The sequence below is a fragment of the Pungitius pungitius genome, chromosome 16 (genome assembly GCF_949316345.1).
Source record: "Pungitius pungitius chromosome 16, fPunPun2.1, whole genome shotgun sequence".
Lineage (NCBI taxonomy): Eukaryota > Metazoa > Chordata > Actinopteri > Perciformes > Gasterosteidae > Pungitius > Pungitius pungitius.
The window spans coordinates 1,138,571-1,163,994 of NC_084915.1; the positions used below are offsets into that span (position 1 = coordinate 1,138,571).

A 25,424-nucleotide genomic window follows, 5' to 3' on the forward strand; every position below is an offset into this window, starting at 1 on the left:
ACTGTTAAAACCATCTGCAATGTCAATAATAACACTATAATATTGATGTCAGCAAATAAAGGAGGAATCCTTATCAGGCAAAACATTTGTTTATTTGGCCTAAAAGGGCCATAAATAAAACTTTATACTCTCAATTTATTAACAAGCCACAAGAAGTCCGTGGCCGTCTACCACAGCACTTCAAACCCCTCATTCTGGACACGAGACCCTTCTGAGACATCAGAAGGCTCTCATCCTCACTTCAAAACAAAACGCGGTAATACTGTGCCAAACGGGAGGCGGAGCGCGGGGGGGGGGGGGGGGGGGGGCTTTTTTACGCAGATAAGGGTGCTTCACAAAGGGCCTTGAGTGCGGTCTGGAAGCTTGAATCAAATAGCAACAACAACAACAACAATAATAATAATAATAATCAACTATGAAAAACCCTCAAACGTGTTTTCTTATTAAAAAAAATGATAAAAAGCTGAAGCAGAGTGTGCTTGGCTTTCAACCACTGCAGGATTGCCACAATTTTTTTTTTTTTTTTTAACATCGCCTCTTTTCTTGATTCCTTCCCAAACAGTCCGCCTTCCTTCCTCTGTTATGTTTTGCTTCAAAATAAAAAATGACATAATATTTCTAATGGTAAAATCTATAGCAGCAGAAGAGTAACCGAGGAGTAACAGCTAGAAGCGAGTTAGAAGGAAGGCATGGGTTAAGAGAATTCCATGGATGTCAGCCCGGGTTGGGTTCTGTCCTTCTGCAGCTCATCTCCCGTCGGAGGGCACCCTGCCCATGGCGGCCATGACGCGGCTGAACCGCTCACTCAGCTCCAGCGTGGAGTAGCTGGGCAGCTTGGGAGGGTCGTGGAAGCTCTTGATCTCAGTAGAACAGTCCAGCAGCTTGGGTAGGAAGTCAGTCAGCTTCTCCTGGAGGTTTGCTGCAGGAGGAGGAGGAGGAGGAAACACAGAGGCAAAGAGGTGGTGAACTGGATGGGCCTCGCACACCCAGAGGTGAATGTGTACATTCCTTAAGGCAGAAATCACAGGGTAAATATTTTCCATGTGATGTCACATGTTCCATAACAAAAACAGATTGTGGAGCTAATGATAATACTCGGCTCTTTCCTGAACTGTAGAGAGCGATCCTGGAACACCAGATAAGAGCGGAATAATCTTCACTGCCTTTTTATACCAAGAAAGAATTCTCCCCGAGAGTTTTCTCTGTGCAAATCTAACGGAACGTGTGCGTGTGGGGGGGGCAACAACTTCAGTTTAGATAAATGAAAAGATTTGGCCTTGTTTTTATCGACTTATTGTTAATAAAATGTCAAATAGTGAAACATAGTTACCAGTTTAAAAAGCAGATATATTTAAGTGAATAATAAATGATCATGTAATTAGTTTAGTGTTGTACATTACATCATTTGGAGTGAATCCACAGTCTCTCAGTCAGTAAATAATGATGATCAGATCAAAATACTTATTGTAATAAGAATTGTTGCCTCTAGTTTATAACACAGGATTAGCAAGTTTAACTGTTTAGTAAAGTATTCATCAACAACCAATACTCCTTCTCTGGTGGGCAGAGGCTGATGTACAAACAGATGATGATGATAATATAGTAAACCACTGGTCTAATGGCACCAATACTTGTTGATGCCTTGAGTGTCCTCACAGTTAATATGCGAGTCCTAAACCATTTATTGAATGGAAATGCCAAATTGGGGAACTTAAAGTAAAGTACTGCCAACATGTCATGTGACCTGTGGGACTAGGGCTTCATTGAAGCTCTGAAACCATCCAAGCAACATTTAGCTCTTCAGATTTCCCAGGACGACTGGAACCTTCTGCCCGACCTCAAAGCCTTTGGACCCTTTTAACCGAGCCGTGACCCGTGACTCTGATCATCTCTGGCGCAGGTAAAGGGAATGTCCCATTAACCTAGGACCTCATAATCCAGAAATAAATAAAGAAATCTCTCTCTCTCTCACGTTCCATCTCTTGGCCCAGGTAGGAGCACCAGCGGTTCCTCATGTCCTCCACTGCCAGCAGGTCCCTCTCGGCGTCATGGATCAGCAGCAGAGGGATGCAGGGCACCACCAGGTCGTTCATGATGGCGATGCCCGTGGTCACATCCGGCTCTTCCCCCAACTCAAACATGGCAGCCGCCTGCTCGTTGAGTTTCTGTGGGCCGGGAGAGCATAGAGGTTACCGAGACAAGAGACAAAAGTCAAATCTATCATTCATTCCTTCTTATTGCTCTAAAGCAACAACCCACAAGGCACGTCCCGTTAGGAGCAACAAAGTGGGCGGAGCTCCCGGTGCAGGACGAGCACGTCGTCTGCTGTTCATGCTTAACTGCTGGATTCTGTGTAGGCCAACGTGACATCTGAACTCCTCCACTCCCCTGGTTCTGGAGCCAAGCAATCGGCCCGCCCCCCACGCCGCAAGGCCTCATGAATGCTCTAATTTATAGCCCTTGCAAGACACCCAGCCTGTTAATAATTATGGCTTTTAGCGTACTTTGATTTAGGGGATAATGGTGGGGCCTGTTTCAGAACTCCAGCCCTCCAAAGGGAAGCAGGCAGGTTGAAAACCTCTGATTTGCACTGAAAGATTTGACCCTATTTAACAGTGTATCGTCCTTAATCGCACAGAACATCCTCCTGCCAATGGAAGGTCCTGGGGTTCCTGCAACCATGTGGATTTGAGCTTTTCTTTTCCCCCATACTGTCACAGACAAACTCCCTGACCTCCTCTCTGAGGAAACTAGCTTTTTATTTTTCCATTTATGCAAGCCAGTTTGGAACCAAGGACTGCAGGGCTGGATTTAAAAAAAGCACATTAACTGTGTCAATGTTAACAGTGTTTTCAATTAAAACAAGAGCTGGAGGTAAACAGCTGAGCGGACGGAGCCAGAGGATCTGGCCAGAGATCTGACACGACCAACCGGGGCTCAGTTCTGAGGTTAGCCGAGGACACGTTGTGTCCCAAGGTAATGTGTTTACACTCGCTGGCCCTCCTGCTTCCTATTCCCACTCCAATGATTACATTATGAGCACAATGCCGGTGTAAGGTTACTGAGTGCACCGCCGAGGACCAGTGTGAGGCCCATCTGACCAAAATACCCTAACCAATAACACACAGAGCCCAGCCCGCAGCTATGGAGGGGGGGGCGAAATGAAAAGGGCACTCACAAAAATCGCAAAACGCTGAAAGGATTTTCATCTGGCAGTATTGGATGAACAACAAAAAAAATCCTCAGTAGAATCTTTTGTGGGCTGCGAGCAAGCCAAAGCAATATCTCAGCGAGAGCAAATTTGATTACTGCGTCACTGCTCGGTTCTGAAGGAGAAATGTCTGGCCGTGGCAGTTTTGCCGAGTCACTAGCAGGGAAAAGTCCGGAACGGGGGCGACGCAGATCACAGGGACACAAAGGTAACTCCCACTGCGTCAATCTGTCTACTCATTTCAACAAAACACCCACGGTGCCTCACCAGCAAACACTCTCGGCGGTAATGACCGAGCAGCTCGTCGTCGTGCCCTCTGTACTGCCCTTTAGACAAAAGCTCCTTGTTGTACTGGTAGGAGTAAATCAGATACATCAGAGCCTCCGTGTAGCTGTGGGAAGAGAAGAGAAGATGAACAGATGAGACACTGAGATAAAACAGTATCAAAGCTGCACTGAGGACTTATGAAAGGAAAGAAACCCGGTGAACTTAGTACTGCACTAGTACTAAGCTGGGGAGCTGCCGCCCCCTGCAGGGGACAACATGCAATGGCCACCCAGGGGAATTAACTGAAGATCACTGTCATGTGCACCATTAAACTTGCAAGCTAAAACTTTTAAACAGTTAAACATCTCCTCTACTGGATTTTAGGAGGAGGCCTACTTTGTCTTCTGAAACAGCTCCAGGCCGATCATCATGAGGATTGTTGTCTCGCGGAAATTCTGGTAACCCTGATGCCACATCTGCCGAAGATAAACAGAGATTAGTGGATGCAAACTTGCTCAAAAGCAATATTGAAAAAGTCCATCTACCTGGAACAACAATTACTGCAGCAAAGAACATGGATAATACTGCCTTAAATTCTACAGGAGATTAACGAAGACACCGCTGCTGACCTCGTATTCATCCATGTTGACCTCCTCCGGTTTGATTAGGTCCAGTTTGGCACGTGCCACACTCATAATGCTCTTACATCTGTGGGGAAGAAGTGCAGGGACGGCGTTAGTGCTGAGATGAAACAGTCCACCCTGCCCCGAGGCCTCACCATGGCCTAACAAATCCCTCTTCACTGCTGAGAGGAGAAGTGAACCGCTCCTCCGGGGGCTCCTTTTTAGGTCACACGCACGCTTACATCTAATTATCTCGCTCAAAATAGCGGAGAGGGGACAAATCAATTCTTTCCATAAATATGGATCAAGGCCATCAAGCGTGGCTGAAAAGTTTTAGAAGATCGGGGCATTGCGTACCCCAATGACGTCAACAGCACAGTGTTAACTGGGAGGGAACCTTGTCCTCTCCAACAGGGCGACAGTGGGAATAGTAAAGTGCTGACCACCTCGTTAGGCAAGGTCTCGGCTGCCCTCTGCTGGTCATTAAGTGCATTAAAGATAATGAAATTGAATGCACTTTTTACTTTAGCAGCTTTGCATTAAAACACAATGTTGTGGCGACATTTGTAGTCACTGCCACTTCCTCGGAGTACATTGACGACCCCTCACATATTATGTTGATATTTTAACAAAAAGGTACAATTAACCCCAACAGTGGACATTATAGCGGCTGGATGTTGTGTAAAAAAGCAATTTGGATGAATGAGCAGATGATTTCCTGTAAATATTGCACCACAGAGTTTTAGCAGAGAGCAAATGCTCTGTCAATAAAACGTGTACTCAGGGGTTCCTGTGCCCTTTAGATGTGTACATAGTCTTCTTCACAGAAATGTACAAAATGCTGGAACCCGTTAAAACAAAGGACCCGTGGCCCCCGAGCCTAACCCACCTCTCATCAAAGGCCAGGTTCCGGTCAGCAAACTGAGTGAGCAGAGTCCTCTCCAGAATCTTTTTAGGCGCCTGGTTTTGTATTAAGTAGACGATGACGTGCTGGAGTCTGTAGTCGTTCTCTGGAGGCGTGTCCTCTTGGGCAAACCTCAGCAGCCGAGCATACTCCAGCTTTATGGCCTGAGCAGAGGGGAAGAGTCATGTTTACAGGTATGGACACGGACACTACTTGCTCTTGGGTTGAGAACATAATAAAAGGAGAGAAAACTTAGTAAATGTAGTAAATGTCATAACACATTTGGAAATTTCCGCCCAGATTTCTGCAAATCGTTTGAAGACTACGACTATGTAGTGGGACTACAACCGTCTAATGGACTGTGTAGATGTTGCACTAAGCCGCAGCCTAATCATGTGTTGTAGAGAACTCAGTGGTTCGGTGTGCGCTCAGATGAACAGAACACAGAGCGCGTGCAGCCGGCTGAAGCGTCTCTTTCCGATTTGTGTTTGAATATCAAAACAATTTGGGCACATTCAATTGCTCTCTTTTCAGCTCCTCTCTTAAAACCCAGTTGCATGGGAAATCTAAGAAGATTATTCTTGAGATGGAGTCAATTTATTGCCGCTCATCTGCCCTTTTACTATTTTAGAAATTAATGTCTCTATTTTGGAGCAGCAAGTTTGAAAGTACTACATTTTAAAAGGATGCGCTACAAGCGTCTAACTAATTATTAGACTATTAGAAAGTTCAAAACAAAAAAGATTTTGATAACATCAGATTTCTGACTGGATGTGGCAGATGTCACTAATAATGACTAATGTGTTACCCAGAAAGCCAAGCGGTTTAAAGATGTGCACCCGTGGCGCACAAGTTTCCCCTCAGGTATTAAGGTTACTCCCATACCAACTTCTTAAATAAGAAAATGCTCAGGAGAGAGTGAGACACACACACACACACACACACACACACACATAAAAGAGAAGGTGAATGGAGGCGGGATGAGGAGAGGGAAGAGTGTGTACCTTAAAAAAGGCGGTCTCAGGCCCGTTCTTTTCATACACGCTGCTGGATTTGCCAATGGCCATAATTACACCCTGCATGTTGGGGGTCATCATCGCCTGCCCGGGAAGCAGGAGCCATGTCAAACAAAACAACATGTTCTCCGGTACAACACCGAGCAAAGTCACCCACATGTGTTCAGAGGCCACCACAACAGAGCGTGCCGCAGTTGGCGCATGCCTCTCACTCAGTCCATGCATGGGTTAGACCAGGCGATCGCGTGCCATTGATTACAAAAAAAAAATGACGTCATGTCACGTGGCCTGCCACGGGTAATGCTAATTAGCGATCCTTGCTTACTAACGGATGCATTTAATTTCAAATTCCAGAGCCACCCAGGCTGACTCCAGTAAGGTAATGACCTGATCCTGACAGATGAGAAGAAGCTTATTGTTTTCCTCATATCGACTCGTTATGCGCCACTAAGTCACCCACCCCCAAACCCCCCTTCCTCGTCAGGGGAGGGGGGTAGATCGCCATGACTTGGTTAGTTTCTAAAGTAGCTCGAGAGCCGGAAAAGTGTGGGCACGCCTGGGTTAGAGCCGCGTGGCTGCTGGGTGCGACAACCTGGGTGTGTCCAACTGGCCACGAGGCACCACATATCTCAGAGCTCTCATCAGACGCACACGACGGGGGAGAAACAAAGTGAGGACTAACTTCATGTCATTTACAGAAGTTTCCGTCCCTAAATTGACCCACGATAGGTGGTTTAACACGTTTTGTTACATTGTATCTCTCTGTGTGGTTCAGTTCTCTGGCGTCATTACAGTTGGGTGCATGTATATTAAAATGTAGAATGTTAGTTGACTGCCTTAGTCAATAGATAGAGAGTGAACGTTGCAGGAGTCTGGAATGCCAAGCAGCAGAACACACTGAAATACGTGAAAACCATGATCAACATCCATCAAATGGACAGATGTCTGACACAGTGGGACCAAGCAGGGCTTTGCTTTCTGCAAAAAAGGTGCCAAGATGCAGATTCACACAAGAGTAGGGTGGGGGGGGGGGATGTCCCACTGTGCAGCACGGGTCCAGATATGGGCCGGCTAAAGGATCACATTGTCTCCAGTGTGAGAAACCTCGTGCAGAGCCACCCGAACAGGCAACGCTGCCCTCACTTCATGTAATGGCAAACAGTCACAGATGTCAGCATAGAAATGGGGGGGGAGTCGGGGCGAGGGCTACCTCATCATCGTACCCCCCCTCTTCTGACTCAATGACAAAGGTCCCCACGTTGGGAATGGCCACCTCGACCGTGCGCTGGCCAGGGGACTCGTCTGCCGGGACCAGGTCAGGGGGAGGGGCTTTGGTGGGAGTGCACGGCTGGACTTCGGGCAGTGGGGAGGGGGGAGCGGGAGGAGACTGCAGAAAGAATGGGACAGAAACAGGGAGGAGTACTGATGGAGAGGCAGCGAACATCACAGAGGACAAAAGATGAAGTATTAGAAAGATGGATAACTTTCGATCCACATTCACATTCACTGCACACAACCGTTGAAACAACATATTCTCCTTCGTGTAGTTCAGCTGAAATGAGTGGATCAAGAAGCATCTTTAACCCGATGGTTATTAACAGACTTGGTGTGAGAGGGCGTGTTCTACATACAGCGTTTAGCAGTGCCTCGGGGCTCCTCCCCTCCTGCTCGGCAGCGGCCCTGGAGATGGCCCTCTCCGTGTCCTCCTGCAGGTGTTTGGAGTCGTTTGTGGGTGATGGCTGCTCCATGTACTCTGGCTCTGGCTGGGCTACTGTAAGGGGGGCGGACGGCATCATGAGAGGAGCAAGAGAGATGGGCAGGTCTTTATTGGACTTTTCCCCCCCACACACAGTGCACCAGGTGTGCAAATATGTGGCTCTAAGTAATACCAGCATGTCCACATTAGAAATATCAAACGGGATGCAACATGTTGCAGGGTTTCCCCTACCATTATACGGGAGGGCGCTCTGCATTTCCTACATAGCGTTGGATCACTACAGAATTCATTTAAGGTTACCGATCATACATAACGCATCCCCTGTACATTTTATTAAACAAACTATGTTTTGTGTTATTTATCATATCATTTTTGTCTCTACATGCATGTTTACTACTATCCACCGATCTCTTGATCGCGCACGGCGGAGTTCAGCAGACAGAGACCGCGTTTTGGAAAATGCGTTGGTGTTGGATGTCCTACAGCGAGCCAGCCCTTTGATTTACTATGATATATGTCACAGGGAATTGATTATGTCCCTGTACAGAGTTTTTACTGTTCATCCTCCTACAAAGATTTGATTCTTAAATCATCACTCTGCTCTGGACTGAGTGCCACGGCCCTGACCTGTGTTGTCTGGAGGGCTGGAATCAATGCTCATGGGCTGAGGGGAGGAGGAAGAGGTGCTGGAAGCTGCCGGGGTGGAGGCGGCGGCGGCAGCTGCTGCTGCGGCGGCGGCGGCAGCGGCAGCAGCCAGGGCCAGTTTCTCCTGCTGGGCCTTGCGGATCTGCAGGGCGTCCCACTCCTGGACCTCCTTTTCAAACATCTCATTGTCCCCCCTCACATGCTGCTTCAGGTCTGGAGGTAGTTTGTCCATGCCGCCGAGTACCTGTCCTGTTTCTTTATCAAACTCCTCTGCAGAGACAACACAGAGAGCGACAGACGATTCTGATCTGGTTGGAATTCGGACTGTTTGCTGTAATGAGAGTTTTTGATGTACATTTTTCAAACAAAAACGCTTTTGCGATCAAACTTTGACAAGAAGTCAGTATTTCTTTCGTGTCTGGATGAGAGATGGTTAAACAAAGTGGGAGTCAAACCAGCTTCACCTTTTTATTTAAACTGAGCTAACAGCAAACAGAGCTGTGTGAGGTTTTATTTTAGTGTTAAATGAACTGGTTAGGGAGCAGCTAGTGTCTGTATACATGTTCATACCTGCAGCGGTTGGAAATGGTCCTAATCTGCTCACAGACACAACATAATTATACCACGTTCCGCAATGTTTTAAACTATAAAGCGTGTTGTATTGGAAAAATATAATAATATTACAATTAACCAAAGATAAATGCTGTCAGTACTTTTGATCGTCTTCTGGTCATTGTCATTAAAATATCTAATAAATAGAGAACCTTGAGTGACTGAATGAATAACACTGTGATATAATCTCTGCTTCTATAGTGTTTATATGTTCAATCTTTCATGTGCTTTTGTAACTGTAACATGCCATACTGAACATACATGTGCCTTTCCGTTTTTCCGTCTCCAGGCAGCCAACGGCACCCCGGCATATAACAACGCATTGCTATGAATTGTGGGTAATTCCCTTGGACAAACTCTGCAGAAATGCTGACATACAGAAAGTCCTGAAGGGCTACAAATGTCTGAAGGAGCACTGGATGCACTGGATGATCCAACAGTGGCACAGAACTAAAGCCCCTTCTGCGCATACACTGTGACCTGCTGTAGATGATGGATTAAACCTGTGAGTGCGTCCGCTGCGGCCCACCTGGATGAGTGATGTCAGTTAATGGTTGGTTCGGGTCAGTGTTTACCTTCTATGAGAAAAGGCTTCTTGTCGTTGATGTACATGAGGCAGTAGGCACTGGCGTTGCGGTAGCCTCCAAAGGAGTCCCGGACCAGCTCCTCCCAGGACGACTTGGTGACGGAGATGTCGTTGTACTTCATCCAGCAACGCTGGTGGGGGTCGTAGATGTAAGCCCAATAGTGGCCTGCATTGGCTTGGCCTTCGTGGACAAGCACGGCGTGGAGCCGGTATGGGACCTAGGACCACCCAAGGGAGATTTGGACTCCGGATTAACAGTCAGCAAATGTTTATTTGACTTTGAGCAGGATAGAGCATTTCTCACCTGCATCATGGATTTGTCAGAATACATGAGCTCAATGGTCCTGTGGATTCGGTTGATGCTGCCCTGCAGGTCTGGTTGGAAGAAAAATGATACGCAATCTATCAGTAAGGCACCTTTTGCGACATTACTGTGGCACAGGTAATTCATGCTTAAAGAGGCAGGTACAATAGACCAACCACGAGTGTCGTTTTCCACTTCACTCCTCCAGCGGTGCAGGCAGCCCTCGAGCACCCTCAGCTCTTCGTCGGTGATGTGGCGCGGGGCAGGGTGCATGGGGAGGTCGGGGGGCAGCCGGGACTGGGTAAAGGGCTTATGAATGGGTACTCGTTGCTGCTGGCCTGCAGTGGCAGCTGGAGTGGGAACTGAGGCAGAACCTGAGCTCTCTAAGGGAGGCAAGGGGTCCTGCTCGGCTGTGCTGCAGGGGTAAGAGACACATCATTTTAGAACATAAGCTTTTAAAAGCTAAAATAGAGCTATATACCACAGATGAACTGAAACATATTTTAAAAATGTTTAAATTGAAACATACACTGCAAAAGGGCCATCCACTTCTTGTTACAAAATCAATAATTAAAGCAGCAAATAGAAAAGACTATATTAATGACATATACATTAACAGAATATAGAATACCAATGACTTCATTTTTTATTTAAGCTCATTGTGCAGGAACTAAAGATATGTAACATACATTGAAAAGCATTTATGTTAGATTGATGTTAGAGCTCCTTGTATGTCTCGATGTATTGACGTCACGATTGCAGCAGGTGCAACACAGAAGAGCTGCATTAGGCACGGAAGCCTATCGTTTATCTACCGTGTGACAGAATGTATTATTTGTATATTTAGGATTGGCCGACGAGAGGGAAGGAGTTGCGGATGCATGCTGCGTGACCGCTGGTGTGCGCGCACGTTTCTGCTTATATTTTAAGCTTTTAAAAGCATATCAATTATTTCAAACTAATCTTAAATTAACGACATGAACTTTGATATAACAAATTTCCATGACTTTTCCAGGTTTTCCATGACCAAACGAACCCTGGGACATGAAATGGAAAAGAAAATATATTTAATTTCAGGCTGACAAAATGAGCAAATAGGTATATTTAATAGAAAAATAAAGAAAAGAAGAAGAAAAAGGCCAATGTGAAGACCTAATTGGACTCCAAGAAACCTGAGCCTATTGATGAGCAGGCAAAATTCATCAAGTGAAAAGAGACAACTTTGTGCCATTGGGAGGGTTTGCTGAAAAAGAGGCCGGTCATGCTCTCTTGTTATGAAACTTGCCTCGGTTGGGACAGCGGTTGTCCGGTTGTGCCACCTGGGGGCGCTGACGAGTCAATGTCTTCCACTGGGGAAGTGCACACTGGCTTACTGGAGGCAAACTCCATGGCGTACTGGAGAACATCTGCCAGAGGAAACCTCTTGGGGCCAGAGCCGTAACTCAGATACCTGAAAGAGGAGGGTGCAGTGTGAGGAAGTCCTCTCCACGGCTGTCTGGAGAGATTTGTTGACTTGGCTGAACTCTCAGCTATGGGTGGACTAGTAGTACCTCTCCAGTCGCTGCTGAAGCAGCGTCAGGTGCTCTTTCAGCCTCCTGATCTCCTCCCTCTTGATCCGGGTTACTTCCCTGTTCCTGTCCATGTACCTAACAACACAAAGACCACAGCGAGAAGCCTCAGTCTTCAACATGACATCAGCTGTTTTTCCACAGAAAAGACCAATAGTGCAGACTTTGACAGGCAAAACCCGCGCCATCCTTCGGTTACCTGTCCATGTAGAGCATAGAGGGAAATTCCAGCTTGTTGTGGATCTTCTCTGGACGGCCAAGGGCCTGGTTAAACTCAAACCGTGACAGTTCGAAGGTCAACACAGGAGGGAGTTCTGTGAACCAGTGCTGGAGGAAAACAGGATGTTGATCTTGAGGTTAATTATATTATTATGTTCAAATCTATAGTTAGTTTTTTAGTTAAGAAAGGAGACATTTTACCAGCAAAGTATGGAAGCATAACACTGTGGAATATAAATAACCTTTCCTTTAGAGAGTAATTACTGGAGAGGAAAATTACATAAATTCTTTTTTTTTTTATCCTTTAGTCCACCAAAGTGCCGTGAGAAGTCGTTGGGATTGCCGTGGGAAAATGTCCAATTCCACTAATTCAGACCAAAGCAAATTATTATTTAGTTGAATTGAAGCAAATAATGTGCCATTGTTGAGTGTGCAGTAATTAAATACTCTTCCATGCTAGTAGGGGGCAGTGGGTAGCGCAGTAATTACCTTGTTACTCTAAGATAGGAGTTGTGGAGAATAAACGGCAATGGAGAAAATAATTCCCAAAATAAAGATGCAGACTCTTAACTGGGCCCTGGGCGACCCGGATGAAAAGCCCATTACGAGTGGTGCTAAAAAAAAAAAAAAAGCAAGCTGTGAGCTCGAGGCAGTAAAGTGAAAGTTATCTTTCATTTCGGACCCAATTTCATAAGGGATCCGATTGCACAGATTCCCTTCTGCTTGGTGTGTGGGGAAAACGCTATCAAACCAAGCTTAAACCTCATCTTCAGACTTACCAACAATAATACCAATAAAAAAACAATGAAAGGGGCTGATAGGTAACTTGTGTGTCTGGGAGAGCTCTCCAAGACATCAAGACATCAATATGATCTGCCTGCAAAAGCTACAATGTGACAATTCTGAACTTTTGGAGTTGTTGGTGTGAAAAAGGTTGAAAGGCACTGCTTCAATTGTTTGGTTAGGAACAAAATAACCTTTTCTCTTTGACCCGTGCAGTGGATTTGCGCCACACTGTTGTGTTCGACTTAGGATGCAGGTCACAACAGAAATTTGTTTAACTTTTTGGAAACAAATATAGATTTTTGAATATATAGATTGAGTCTTCAGAAGAAAAACTTTTAATTGCAATTAATGTGCGATTAATTAGTATTATACTATAGCAAAATTATATATATATATATATATATATATAAATAATACTACTATGGAAAACAATCCAATTCCTTGTGTGTGCGCAACAATTTGGCCAACAACGGTGAGCAAGTACACCAGCCTAAAAAGCGAGGCTAACCTAGCTGGTTAAAACTACTGCTAAAAGATCATCAACCCTGGAAATTAAGTGGAAAATTAGTAATATAAGCTCAGCACTTTCTGCATCTTTTTCAAATGAAAAGCTGGGTTTCCTTGGATGGGCTTTTTGTATAACAGGATAAGGAAAATGAAGTGGCATAGAACGTTCTCACATGGTGCTACAAAACAAGCTACTGCCACCTTGTGGTACTTGTACCTTACAAAATATAGTCGGGCTGGCCTTAACACATCAACACCCACAGTGACTGAAACAGGACAATAATACTTACGATGAGTAATCTAGAAATCCAATGTGTTGACATTATTTCACAATAAGAAACTTCAAATATATCAAATATACATTGGCAGCATTTCATTGCAAGTGAAAGGTTTGTTTATTCATTTTCTAGGGGAAACCCTAGATTCTTAAATGATGTGGATGGAGTATCTCTCCTACTAGCTCCCTCCCCTGTGACTGCTGGAGCTTTTCCATAAGGTGGGGTGACATATTCATCAGTGCACTGGCCTAGTAATTAGCTGCTCCCAGCTGCGATGGGACAGTGGACGCGAGGTCACAGCCAGAATAGCACAGGTGCCACATAGGGACCAGGGGGTTAACCCTTCGGAGGGGATGTCTTCTATCAATCAGAAATGATTCAAGCTGAATGTCAGCTCTAACCCACTGCTAGTGCGACTCAAACTAACCTATTTACGTTTCATTTTGAAGAATGTTTGTGGAAACGAGCATAACCATGTAACACTGACCTCTTGTCCGGACCTGGCAGTGTTCTCTGCCGAGTGCAGGGACTCGATCTCTCCCTCGATCATCGCTGCTTCCAGACATTCGTGGAGATCCTTGAAGCCATTCACCTGCAGCGGGTACTGTCCGAACATCTCTGTATTCTCAAACTTTTTACCTGTGGAATAACAAAGACGGATGGAGAGACAGGTGCACAGAGGAGAACAGACAGAAAGATAGAGACAGATGGACAGACCGACAAAGACAAACAGACAGGGAGAGAGACAGACAGACAGGGAGAGAGCATACAAAGGTCACAGATGTGCCAGGTGTGATACGATGGTTTGGAAGGCAAAGAGCATGAAGACGATGCAATAACTCCACACTCATTTAGATCTAAGCTGATTTTTACTTGTTCAGCAGTCACTCACTCATCATTAAACAGGTCCACAGACCTCTTCGCATCAATTAGTGATGAGAAGCCCCCCCCCCCCCCCCCCGCCCCAAATAAAACCAAACAAAGGGAGAGGAGCTGCTAGCGGACATGCAGATGAGGCATTAAGGTCGTTTCATGAGCAGCCGCCCACTGGCCCAGTGTTTGGTGGCTGTGGGCCAGTATTGTCACGCATAATAAGCACAATGTCAATCAGCCATCAAGGTCTCCCACGATCAATGCAGCCGCTCTCCTCTTTTACATGGCCACGTCTCATTAAGACAAGGTCACTTTTCATTACTAGGGGCGAGGACGGGCCACTCTAGCTTTCTCTCTTTGCTGGTTTAAATTGAACCGCTCATCTTACCTTCCAGGACGCCCACAGCAAGGAAGCGGCCGTAGAAGAGCTCCACCATGGGGTTCTTTGGCTTCTCGCCCTCCCTTAAAGCAGAGAAAGGTTATTTACAGGAGGTATTTCTGATTCAGTTCAATGTAAACAATGTTTATTTGACTATGCTTTAAAACTTAAGTATACTGCATGTCCACTCTCAGGATGGAGACACTTTTGCCTACCTGTCTTCCTCGGCCTTCATCTGGAAAGCGTCCTCCAGCCAGTCCAGCAGCTTGTGGGTGAACTCGCTCACATCTTGCTGTTGAGGAGCACAAAAACACACACACATTAAACGACGGCCTTTGGGAGGTGCATGTCACAGAGTCAAACTACAGGACTTAACTGGACCTCGGAGCAAAACAGTCCCATCCGTGAAATCATTGTTACGTCTGTCATCTGCTGATGTACACTTCTGAGGCTACTCGTCTGAGTGGATGAGTTGGCAGATTGCTGGATTTCAAAGAGGACCAGCATTGCCACGAGGCTATCATCTCATTCACATCCATGCCAGCCTGTAATTCAGGTCAATGCCTGTCTGAATAATACAGAGTAGTGACATGACTGAGGGCTGACCTCCGTTAACCCTTTACACTTCACGCTGATGAAAGAAGGGCAGCACTGTGCATTGAACCTTTACGTCACATTAGGGCTGGGCGGTACGGTATGAACAAAAATTCTTATCACTGCCCTTTGTAAGACACGGTATATTTTTCAGAGCAAACACATTCATTCATTGACGGCAAAAAGGACTGCCGACTAACTGAACAGCTGTTCAACGCTCCTTGTTCACTGGCCACTAACTGTTGTGTTGTGGTGCTAAAGGGTGTTGGTTGCAGGTTATTAATTGTTGTCATATAGATACAACCAAGACTCAATCTCAATACATGTAAAGCAAGTACACTGAATATTATTTATTGTAAAGAGGGATGGGTTTGAGCATTACTAGTTAGAGATGTGTGAGGATAGTAGAAAAACAATGAGATTTGAGCAGTCAAGCCATAGCTTGATATGACAAGGCCACTTGGCAGATGTTATCTAGCCATGATGATGCTCAATCGACAAACTGGGCCTGTGCTTAGGGAGCGGCTTCTGTCAGGGAGAGGATTACCTGCTGTGACTCGCTGGACTTAAAGGCATCTTTGAGGATTTCCACAGCTCGTGATGGATCCACATATTTCCTCTTGGACCCCACCATGAGGGAGAAGAGGATCCTCAGCTCCTGCATGAAGGGCAGGTTCCTGTGCTCCTGGTCAGGGTTAAAACAATCAGCAATTTAGTGAATCAAATAGTCAAGCCAGCGTTCCTTGAACTGAGAATTCAAGGATTAGAATATTAATACCGTCTCCTGCTGTAGTTAGAGTATATGAGATGAGGATCATTGGACCTGCAGTGAATTGGTCAATGACGATTACAACTGAGAAACTGAGCTAAAGTTACTGGCATGTTCTGTGTTCATACAAATACATACCTGCCAACTCTTGACCTTTCACTCGGAGCATGTTTTTTTTAGCGAAAATGATGGACAGCTTCCACTTAGAAGCGCAAAATGACCTTTGACAGAGGATTGGCTGAAACCCGGCCCGCCTCCCAACTCCTAAAAATTGCTTGTGGTGCACATACAATGGCCGCAGTCGGTCTCTTGCTAAAAAAACAAAACACGGCTTGGTTTCATAATTTAGTTTGAGACGTCAAAGGTAATGGGAGTTTATGATTCATATGTTGGAAGTTTGCAGTTATTTTTTCTGTGGTTTGGGCAAGGGTTTGTCGGAGAGAAATTAGCAATATATATATCAGTCTTGCTTCTCTGAGGAAATGTGCATGTTACATCTACACAATATCTGGACTAATTTGCATATAATATTTTATATCGTTGGAGTTGTGTTTGGACTATTTTTTGGACTAACAGATGAGTGGATATTATAGCAAAGGCTCTAATGTTTCAAAATAAGGGTGCAGCAACAAATCAAGAAAATTAAATTATGGAAATTAGAGGTTTTATTGAATAGAACGGATTTCGTTACGCATAATAAAATACAAAGAAATGGTAAAATAAGCAGTGCTTTTACAAGCAAAAAAACATGGGCTCTTTAATCCTGTATTCTTCAACTTGTACTACGAAAAGCACAACTCTGCTGTGCCTTTGCACGTAAATGGGATGTGCAAGTAATCATCTACATTACATATCAAACATGGACCCATTAAAATTGAGATATTACTGGACATTTGTGCAGCTGACGTCACTATACAAGCTACATTGTAAGCGTGATCCCCACGAAATTCAAAGTCAAAATGACGGCGGTGTTTACCGGTATCACCGATCTTTTACGACGCTGTGATCGATGTCTGCCTGAGGAAAGAGCGGCAGATGGATTTTATGTACAAATACTTCACCGATTGGTGATTCAGAAACTATTTCAGGCTTAATATTGAATTGTGTGGTTGAATGGATGCCGACTACAAGCCATTTTTCTTCATATTCAGTTGAGCAGTGCGTGTTTTCATTGATGCTGACTGAAACATAATTGGCCGCTGTGCAATAATTAAACAACAAAGTACTTTATTATCGACAATGTTACAATGGGTTGCGAAAGCTGGTTAAAGCATCACAACGTCACTGTAATCAGTGATGGAAAGCTAGGGATCTGTCCGCGGTGGTAATGGCCAACGATTCCACATCATTGTTGCAAAGTGAAAACATATTGATATGTCTGATCACCTTTAAGATCAGCTCTTACTCTGGAAATTCCCATCAGACATCTGTTGCACCATTCTCGTTCAAGCACACATCCCTTCTGGACTTTGCAACGGTGCTAGCATCAGTAGCTAGTGGGGTTAGCAAGTGGTGCTAACAGCACAACAGTAGCCAGCGACAGTGGGTTGGCTGGTTCAGAGTGGGAGCTGTTCATCTCAGAGAATAAATGCAACCATTCCTCAAGACCCACATCCAGCTCTTGGGTGCTTCGTGTCGCCTGCCAATTAAAGTGAACGGGTTCACTTTCAACGGGCTGACCTTTAGGGTAGACCAGCTATTCTCATTTTAGTGACAAGCTGCTACCCAGCATTGACCAGCAACCACAAGACATCCATTTTATTTCTTTTTCAGAAATGGTAGATTAATACTAATAGCATTGAACAAATCACACGTGAGTTGCTTTAGTTAGTTACAACTGAGGTAACAGTGTTACACCGATATAGGAGTTTGTATAATATTGGTGACAGGCCCCTGATTGGAATCAGTTATAAATTGTATGGTGGCAGACGTTGTGATATCAGCAAACAGCTTATTGTTGTCCGAAGACTCCACACAACATGGTATCGTGATCCCATCCCTCCTCTGGTCTTACCTTTTGGTTGCGAGGCAGGTCGTGCACTCGGGCTGGCGGGGAGTAGTGAAGCACCAACCTCTGGAACTCCAGCAGGTTGAACAGAGACTTTAGGGTTGAAGAGAAAGGAGGGTTGTTAAAATAGATAGATTCAGGTCAGAGAGAAAAGACTAAAAGAGATGCCTTGCTTAGACCTTTAACAAAGTGTGGCTTTCAACCTTTTAACTCATCACACACACAACTGTTTCCACTTTGTAGGAGTTACTCACAGTACTTGGTAAACCTACATGTGTGTGCAAGATACTGATTCTCTATCGTCTACATTTTCCTAATTAAACATCGTTATCTCTTTAAATTAAATCAAGATCTCTCATCTATTAAGTCCATCCATCTCATGCCTCTGCCAACTGTGGTTCATAAAACAGAAATAAAGTTGGACCACACCCAAATATGACATCAGCCTGTAAATTCTGTTTTACAAGGAATACTATGGAGAGAGGGCTTGTTGCAAGGTGTGATGCGTGCTGAAACACGAAATGCATTATTGGCCCTTTAAAAAGCCAGAATATCAACATTTTGTTGGGTGAGATTTGATTTCATGTAAGAAATAGAGTACAAGTAGAGGCATCAGTGTAACAAGAGCCACGGACTCTCCCTGCCAGGAACTCGGGTCATGGTGGTTCATTTCTGTTTGGGACATGAGTGGACAGGAAAGTCCTCGAGATTTGGATGTCTCATTTGAAAAGGTTGTTTACTTCTGTTCTGGCACCAAGTGCAGCAGGATCAGGTTAGAGCGCTGCCTCCTTTGGAAGGGTGGGGGTTACATTACACCGCATGATGGTGTATCCAGGGTACATGAGGCATATTTTCGCTCAGGTCACATTCTACCACAGACTCCAGCAAACAACACACTGAGTCTTTGTGAAAGCTGGGCTAAATATGTCCCAGCACTTTACCGCTTTTTAAAACTGATTACGGCCTTACCCAGGGCTGCTACATAGGCCAACAACAGCAGATTAAAGCATTGATCATTACGATCACATGCCCACGCCAAGACCTATGGGTCCAAAACAGTAGCAGAACTCTGAAAAGTTGTGTAGTTGAATCTCAAATCTGCATGTGTGTGTTGAAGAACCTCTTAATGTGGACTGAACCTGTGAATGTGTGTGTTAAGAATGCATTAATGCATTATCACATTTAAAAGAAAGTTCCCTTTTATTATTCTCTGCATTGAACCCATCCCACACTGTGGGAGCAGTGCACTCGGGGAGCGGTTCGTATTTATTGCTCGGGGACACTTTGACACGGGATATTGAGTCATCAACCCTGGGGTTAGCGGCCCACCCTCCCTACTCAAATGTGTGCCCACCTGAATGACAGCACTGAACCAGCAGGTATTGCCAACATTTTTCAGCCCGACGGGGCAGGTGTCGACCCTCTTCCGGTCATGCGGGTTGGGGGAGTCGCTCCACACTTCTGTGTGGGTCCGCTTCAGACTCGCCTTGTTCTCGGCTATGCTGGCCTCCAGAACTCTGAAGAAAAAAAGATTGTAAAAAAACAAAACAAATCCAATTTCCTCACCTGCTGCAGTTTATCCTGCAACGCGTGCGCAATAACACAATTTCTCAGAGTCCTTTTGTACCCGATTGTAAGAAATTTGCCTACGGTGTTTCTGACGTTACTAGAGCAGCGATTCTCAAATGGTCACAAAAAAAGATATCCTGTGATTTTGAGTCTGCGCATGTGCGTTTCCGCTGTTCCACTAGAGAATGGGACAGAAGTTCGACGAAGATGTTTGTTGAATATTGCGTAGATGAGAGTGGGGGGGGGGGGGAATGTGAGGTCACAGTGAACATGACCTTTGACCTCCAAAATCTGATGAGATTCATGCTTCCACCACCGCTGTTGCCAAAACAAAAGCACTATGATTTCAAATGAATTAAATAAACAGGCCCTGTGAACTACAGGTCAGGTGCATCCAAACCTCGTCTGGCAAAGTGTTCAAGACCCAATTTCAAAACTGCTTTTATATAAGCCATTAAGGTTTAATCTTTGACATTATGTGATGAATTTTAATGAAGCCTCTTATCTCAGACTAGCTGCAGAACAGATGTGGCTACAGGATGCCACACGGTCGATCAAATGTTCTCATGAATTATTTTTTCACTTCATTCACTGTGGCAGGCTGAGTATAGTAAAGAAGAATCAGAATCAGATTTTGATCTTCATTTGTTCGGATCGTCGTCTCTCTTGGGTTATTCGTTTAGGGATTGGAGCAACAGTTTGGTCAGATGAGTCCAGAACATTAGTCCTGCTGCTGAGCCCACCTGCTGATGGCCTGCTCCTCATCGGTGATGCCCGTCTCCCTGAAGGCCCGGTTGGACTCCTCTAAGCTGAGAGCGATGGCTCTCTGCAGATCATCCTTATCATCCCCAGTAAGGTCAATGACGTCTGCAGGAAATAAAAACCACACACAAGCTGTCATTGGTTTTGCTTAAGCAGGATATTACATGATTGTATGTTTAGTAAATGGTTTACAGAAGTTTTCTTTAAAAAGGACACTCATTTTTAGCCAGCTTTGGCATCACACTGTTGGCTTCCCTCCATGCCGCCAGCCCTGTATCTACCAGGAAACGGGCCAGGAGCCCTGGGCGGCAAGGGGGACGCTGCCCGCACTGCGATGACACAGATCCAGCTAAAAATGACATGTTTGGGTTTTCTTTTAATCCTCCCTGTAAACTCCCAGCGCCTCAAAGTTGAAGTAAAGTGCTCACTTGTGTCTGCCTGGCTACCGACACTGATGTATCTGTCGCTGGCCACCTGGGACGTCTGGTAGTAGGCGGTGTCATCTTCCTGAGGAGCCTTGGCGTTCTTCTCCGTCAGAAACGCCACGGCCTCGGCCAGATCTCCATTGCTCACCTGCAGTAACAGTTTCATTTGTGAGGCGCATGTCAGATAGCAGGGACACTAGACTCAAGGTTCCCCCTCGGTTTTCAGCTTTTTCAGCTGGGGGACGGACACAGACACATCTTCCCGGTGTACCTGCAGAGCTTGCTGAAGCAGCTGAACGTCTGTGGTGCCCGTGACCTCCCTCAACTGGTTAAGTAGAGTCTGCTGGTGCTGTAAGAGGGAGAGAAGAGAGAATGATGCACAGCGGTTTAGAGGAGAGCATGATGGGAGATGGTACATTAGTATCTGAACACGACAGAAGAATCTTAACGTCAAATGACTATGTAATGAATCTTAATTTAACATGATTTATATGAAACTCGAAGCACAGACAAATGATTTAATCTGACCTGTTAAATTCTCACTCCTATTCAAGTTGGATGACCTACTGATGTCAAACTAGGCTGGACCTCATGATCTCACTGCGCACGCACAAACACACACACACACACACTCTCATATGAATGCACCATGGATAATGGGAGAGAGCGCTTAGTGTCTGTGCTCATGGCACAAATCTTGGGCTGGAACAGGCATGAGAGAAGCAGCGCCTGAAGCTGGTGCAGCAGGCATCACATAAGTGTGTCCGTTCAAAAGCGTCTCCTTCGTTTCTGAACACGATATTAAAGTGCCACACACTTTCTCACACTAGGAGACTCGTACTAGAGGAGACTCGTGTTAGGGCTCATTGAGCTATTGGTTCATTTTACAGCTTTTAGGACCCAATGATTTAAATCCAAGTGAGTTTTTCATCTTATTCGATTTATTATAATTTGGGGAAATACAGGCATCTTTTTCAAGTATTTTTGGGCCAAGTTGTAATTCCATTTTAACCGCTATTTAAAATTTGTGCCACAGCCACAAACTTGCCATGAGCTGGTGAAAAGTTGCTCTCTACGCGGCCTGAGAGTGAACATTAGCTCATACCAGATTGCCACATACACAGTGATGCCAGATGTATCACCTTGCTATCGGGCACATGAAATAACAGCGCAGCTATTTGGAAAAGCCAGTTGGTGCAGTTACATCCGCTATATCATTTTCTAAAATATTAAACACATAATTAAATGTTGTTTGATCAATACATAAAAAAATGTTTGCGTATACGCATACTCAAACATTTACTGAATTCTAATTGAGGTAAACAAATCTTGAATTAGGAATGACTTAATTTTAAAGACAAACTAGCAGCGCCCCACAAAAGAAGATTAGTTTGCTCCAGAACAACTTATCTAAGTCACTGCTGAGGTTAGGCTTAATACATTAACATTATACAGAGCAGTCACACAAAACATTGCGCACTGTAAGCATTTTCAGATTTTGTCCCTTCCCACGGACTGTGTTGCGTTGCAGAGATCATCTGGAAAGCATGTGGTGCTCTTCATAAAGTTCTGTTGGTTTTAGGGCTGCAACTAACGATTATTTTCTGACTAATCAATTAATCAGATAAAAAAAAAAAGAAACAGCATTAAAAAGCTAAAATTTCCAACCCTTTATTCTAAAACAGAACTGCAAATTCACAATGCAAAAATACTTCAGAAAGTACAGGTTGCTCCTTAAACATATTAATTCATTAAAAAACACAAATCAGAAAATTTAACATGAACATCAAAACTTGTTCTCTATACTACACTCAGACGAACAAACTCTCACACTCGGATACACCCCCACATTCACTTGAAGCTTATTCATTAAAGTGTTCCCATCAGTGTTACACCACATCTAAATACAGCTAAAAAAATAACCAAGTGATTCAGGTATATTGGGAAATGTTTTGTAGGAGGTTGCTTTCTGTTTGATGCTGACCACACACCCCTGTGTGATGTCACCTACGTTATGTCATGTGGCTTTAAGTTATATGCTTCTTAAGCAAAATCACACACACACACACACACACACACACACACGCACGCACGCACACACGCACACACGCCTCAATTGCTGATAGCAACGCACTCCCTCTAACGCTGCACCAGCTGATCGGAGGTGTCCAAAGGTTGTGCGTCAGGGTGGCATGAAAATTGACCACGACTCAACGCACACCTTGTTGTGATGGACGCCAGAGAAAAACTTGAGCTTCTGGATTAGTTCACTACTCCCCAGGGAAAAAAGAGCAGCTCTCTTCACAAAGATCACAAAGATCTGTTAAGACACTGCGCTGACGTCCTGTACGAGCGCTACCGATGCTGAAGACAAGGAATCATTTATTTACAAGAAGATTTTATCGAGCCGCAACGTAACGTGGTGCACACCACACACTGCAGCTGAGCATTCAATAAAATTGTCCTCAGTCTTTTTCCATTCATTAAATTTCAGAAACAAACAACTCACAGATTTGTCAGAGTAACATCACATAAACAATGCTAGTAACTCTGTCTGCAACCATGCGTATATGGCGTATTAGAGGGATCAGACGGAAGATGAAAAGTGTGCAGAAGATGAAAGTGTGCTCTGGTCACTGTCAGTGACCAGAGCACACTTTCATCTCCAAATGGAGTTATTTGCCGTCAATGAAGTGCAAGGGAAAGTGGCACCTGTGACAGATTTGGGTCGAGTTAACCACACGCGGTTACTAAGACATGTGGGTGGGGGAGGGAGTGTGAGGTAGGGTCACGCACACTCACACACGGATCTACTTGTGGGGCTTTACAGCAGTGTACTGTCGGGTTCCCGGGACCGCTCTGTTTGTGCATGTGAAAGAGTTGCAATCAAAAAGAACTAATTAGGACAGGAACAGAAGAACCCTTTCAACATTTCACTATCTACAGGCCACTACATAATAAGTGTGACAAAACAAACTAAGCTAAGACATGGCCTTATATTCATACTCTGCATAAAATGATTTAAACTGAATAAGATCATGTCATTTCATTGTTGTTAACCATGGATTCATTTCAGCCTCAAAAGGTCAGCCTGCATAATGGGGATTGTGTTACACTGCTACTTTGAGTCAACAAGTGTTTATTTTAGCCCATGATTCAAACTTCTGACTGTCATCAACCCATCAGATGATTACCTCCCACCGCTAGCTTATGTTGCTTTTTTATGTAGAGTTAGCTATGTCCGATTTGGTTCATTATGTAAATAACGTTAAACACATTTGCTTAATTGCATTGGATGTAATTTTACAAGCATACTCTTATGCAAAACTGAAATGTATTCACATACAGCGTATCCATCCAACCAAACTTAAATTTAATCACAATTAGCCATGGTATGGTGACAATTCTGGCGCTGTGAGTCAACGTTGTGGCCCCGGATGAACGCTCGTACGGAGGGAGCATGACCCATCGTAACCTGAGCACCGCGCCACGGCATGAACCATGCCAACGCCCCGCAGCCATCAGCCCCGCTGCGCCCTGACCACGCGTAGTAAACAAACATTAGATTCGGGATGAGTAACCTAGGAAATATTCGCACACACAAACATAACGTGTCCAATATCACAAACTCGGACGAGAACGCATTCCTTAGCAAAGCCAGCCGAGAAAAAAAACCACGTGACGTTACTCCACAGCGTTAAATACTGCTTTAAATACAGTTTATGACACTGACACTTACGTTAAACCTTTCACTAACACTCGGCCTTTTTTATTTCCGCAGACACAGTTAGCCCGGGATGCTACTGTTATCAAAAGTTAGCATTTCCCTGCATTAATGCACATGATCTCGCGGTTACCCAGCGTTCAAAAATGGTTTACCAGTACTAAGCACTAACTAGCGTTACGTGGTACCGTTAGCTACCCGTTAGCTATCGTTGGCAACAACACAGTATTGGATAACGCTTTACGCTAGGCTAACGACAGGCCTAGCGTTAAAATAAAGACTACTTGCCATTTCGAAACGGATACTCGCACCCTCCAATCACCCAACATCCTAATACGTGGTTACCTTACCTAACAAGAAGCGGACGGGTCGACTATGCATGCACTTTGAGCTCCACAACTATGCGGCCAAACAGTACGGCTAATGTTAGCTAGCCCCCAAGCTAGCTTCAGTAAGCTTACCTTCTGCGAATGCTGCTGGAGGACATTCTGCTCCACGGTCATGGTGGATTCAGAAATAGATAAAATCCAATTCAAACATATAGTTGTAAAATGCACAGAGCACAATTAACTGAAGCAAATTAAAACACGATACTACGATGTCCCCTCCTCAGTCAGCAACATCACGGGCGCCATGGCAGAGATACTAGCGCAGGTCGTCAGTAGGCATGAAAACATTGCTCTGCTTCGCCCGAGTTCTGGGATTGACTACTCACGTCTGCCTGAACTCCATTTACATTACAGATAAGATTCAGATGCTGGGTCTGAAATCGTGCATAACAATAAGAATAATCAAAAGTAGGGCTGTTTTGTGATTATATTATGTTGTGTACCAATACAATTAAATATATGCACCCAGTGTTAAGTCCCAAAGAAGGTAGCGTATAGATTGATCCATAACATTCTGTAAGGAAAATTGACATGATTCATGAATACTGATTAAATTCTACATACACTAAAGGAGTGTGTTGCTCAAAAGTGAGTGAATTCAGATACAGATCACCACCGAATCCACAACACCTTGGCTGGACATCATGACTGCTATTAAACCCATGCTACTGTCGTGTTTTAGACTTCCT

The 25,424-nt window shown here is 44.7% G+C and overlaps 1 protein-coding gene across 4 annotated transcripts; it reads right to left on the reverse strand.

Annotated features, from left to right (window-relative positions):
* Positions 1-363: 363 nt before the first annotated feature.
* Positions 364-25,046, reverse strand: usp25 (ubiquitin specific peptidase 25). 4 transcript variants are annotated; one of them, XM_037466722.2, is made up of 26 exons: positions 24,808-25,046; positions 20,894-20,971; positions 20,626-20,770; positions 20,179-20,302; positions 19,221-19,383; positions 17,873-17,959; positions 15,637-15,774; positions 14,711-14,787; positions 14,505-14,578; positions 13,731-13,882; positions 11,653-11,780; positions 11,436-11,531; positions 11,171-11,335; positions 10,062-10,300; positions 9,886-9,956; positions 9,571-9,799; positions 8,366-8,653; positions 7,653-7,789; positions 7,232-7,408; positions 6,010-6,105; positions 4,991-5,169; positions 4,108-4,186; positions 3,875-3,954; positions 3,479-3,602; positions 1,973-2,165; positions 364-919 (listed from the first exon to the last, which is right to left on the reverse strand). In XM_037466722.2, the coding sequence occupies exons 1-26, from the start codon at positions 24,847-24,849 to the stop codon at positions 747-749; spliced, it is 3,534 nt and encodes a 1,177-aa protein (XP_037322619.1). In that variant the 5' UTR covers positions 24,850-25,046; the 3' UTR covers positions 364-746. The 4 variants fall into 4 exon arrangements, with proteins under 4 accessions (XP_037322619.1, XP_037322618.1, XP_037322621.1 ...); XM_037466721.2 differs by having other exon boundaries at positions 7,653-7,792; XM_037466724.2 differs by lacking the exon at positions 7,232-7,408 and having other exon boundaries at positions 7,653-7,792; positions 24,808-25,045.
* Positions 25,047-25,424: the final 378 nt, after the last annotated feature.

Bases quoted from the DNA above. Each gene is read 5' to 3' on its own strand.
- usp25 (XM_037466721.2), bottom strand. From the start codon at position 24,849: ATGACCGTGGAGCAGAATGTCCTCCAGCAGCATTCGCAGAAG. The intron at 14,579-14,710 runs GTAGGCAAAAGT...CTCTGCTTTAAG, and splicing joins ATGAAGGCCGAGGAAGACAG to GGAGGGCGAGAAGCCAAAGA. The intron at 6,106-7,231 runs GTAGCCCTCGCC...CTTCCCGGGCAG, and splicing joins AGGGGGGGTACGATGATGAG to GCGATGATGACCCCCAACAT.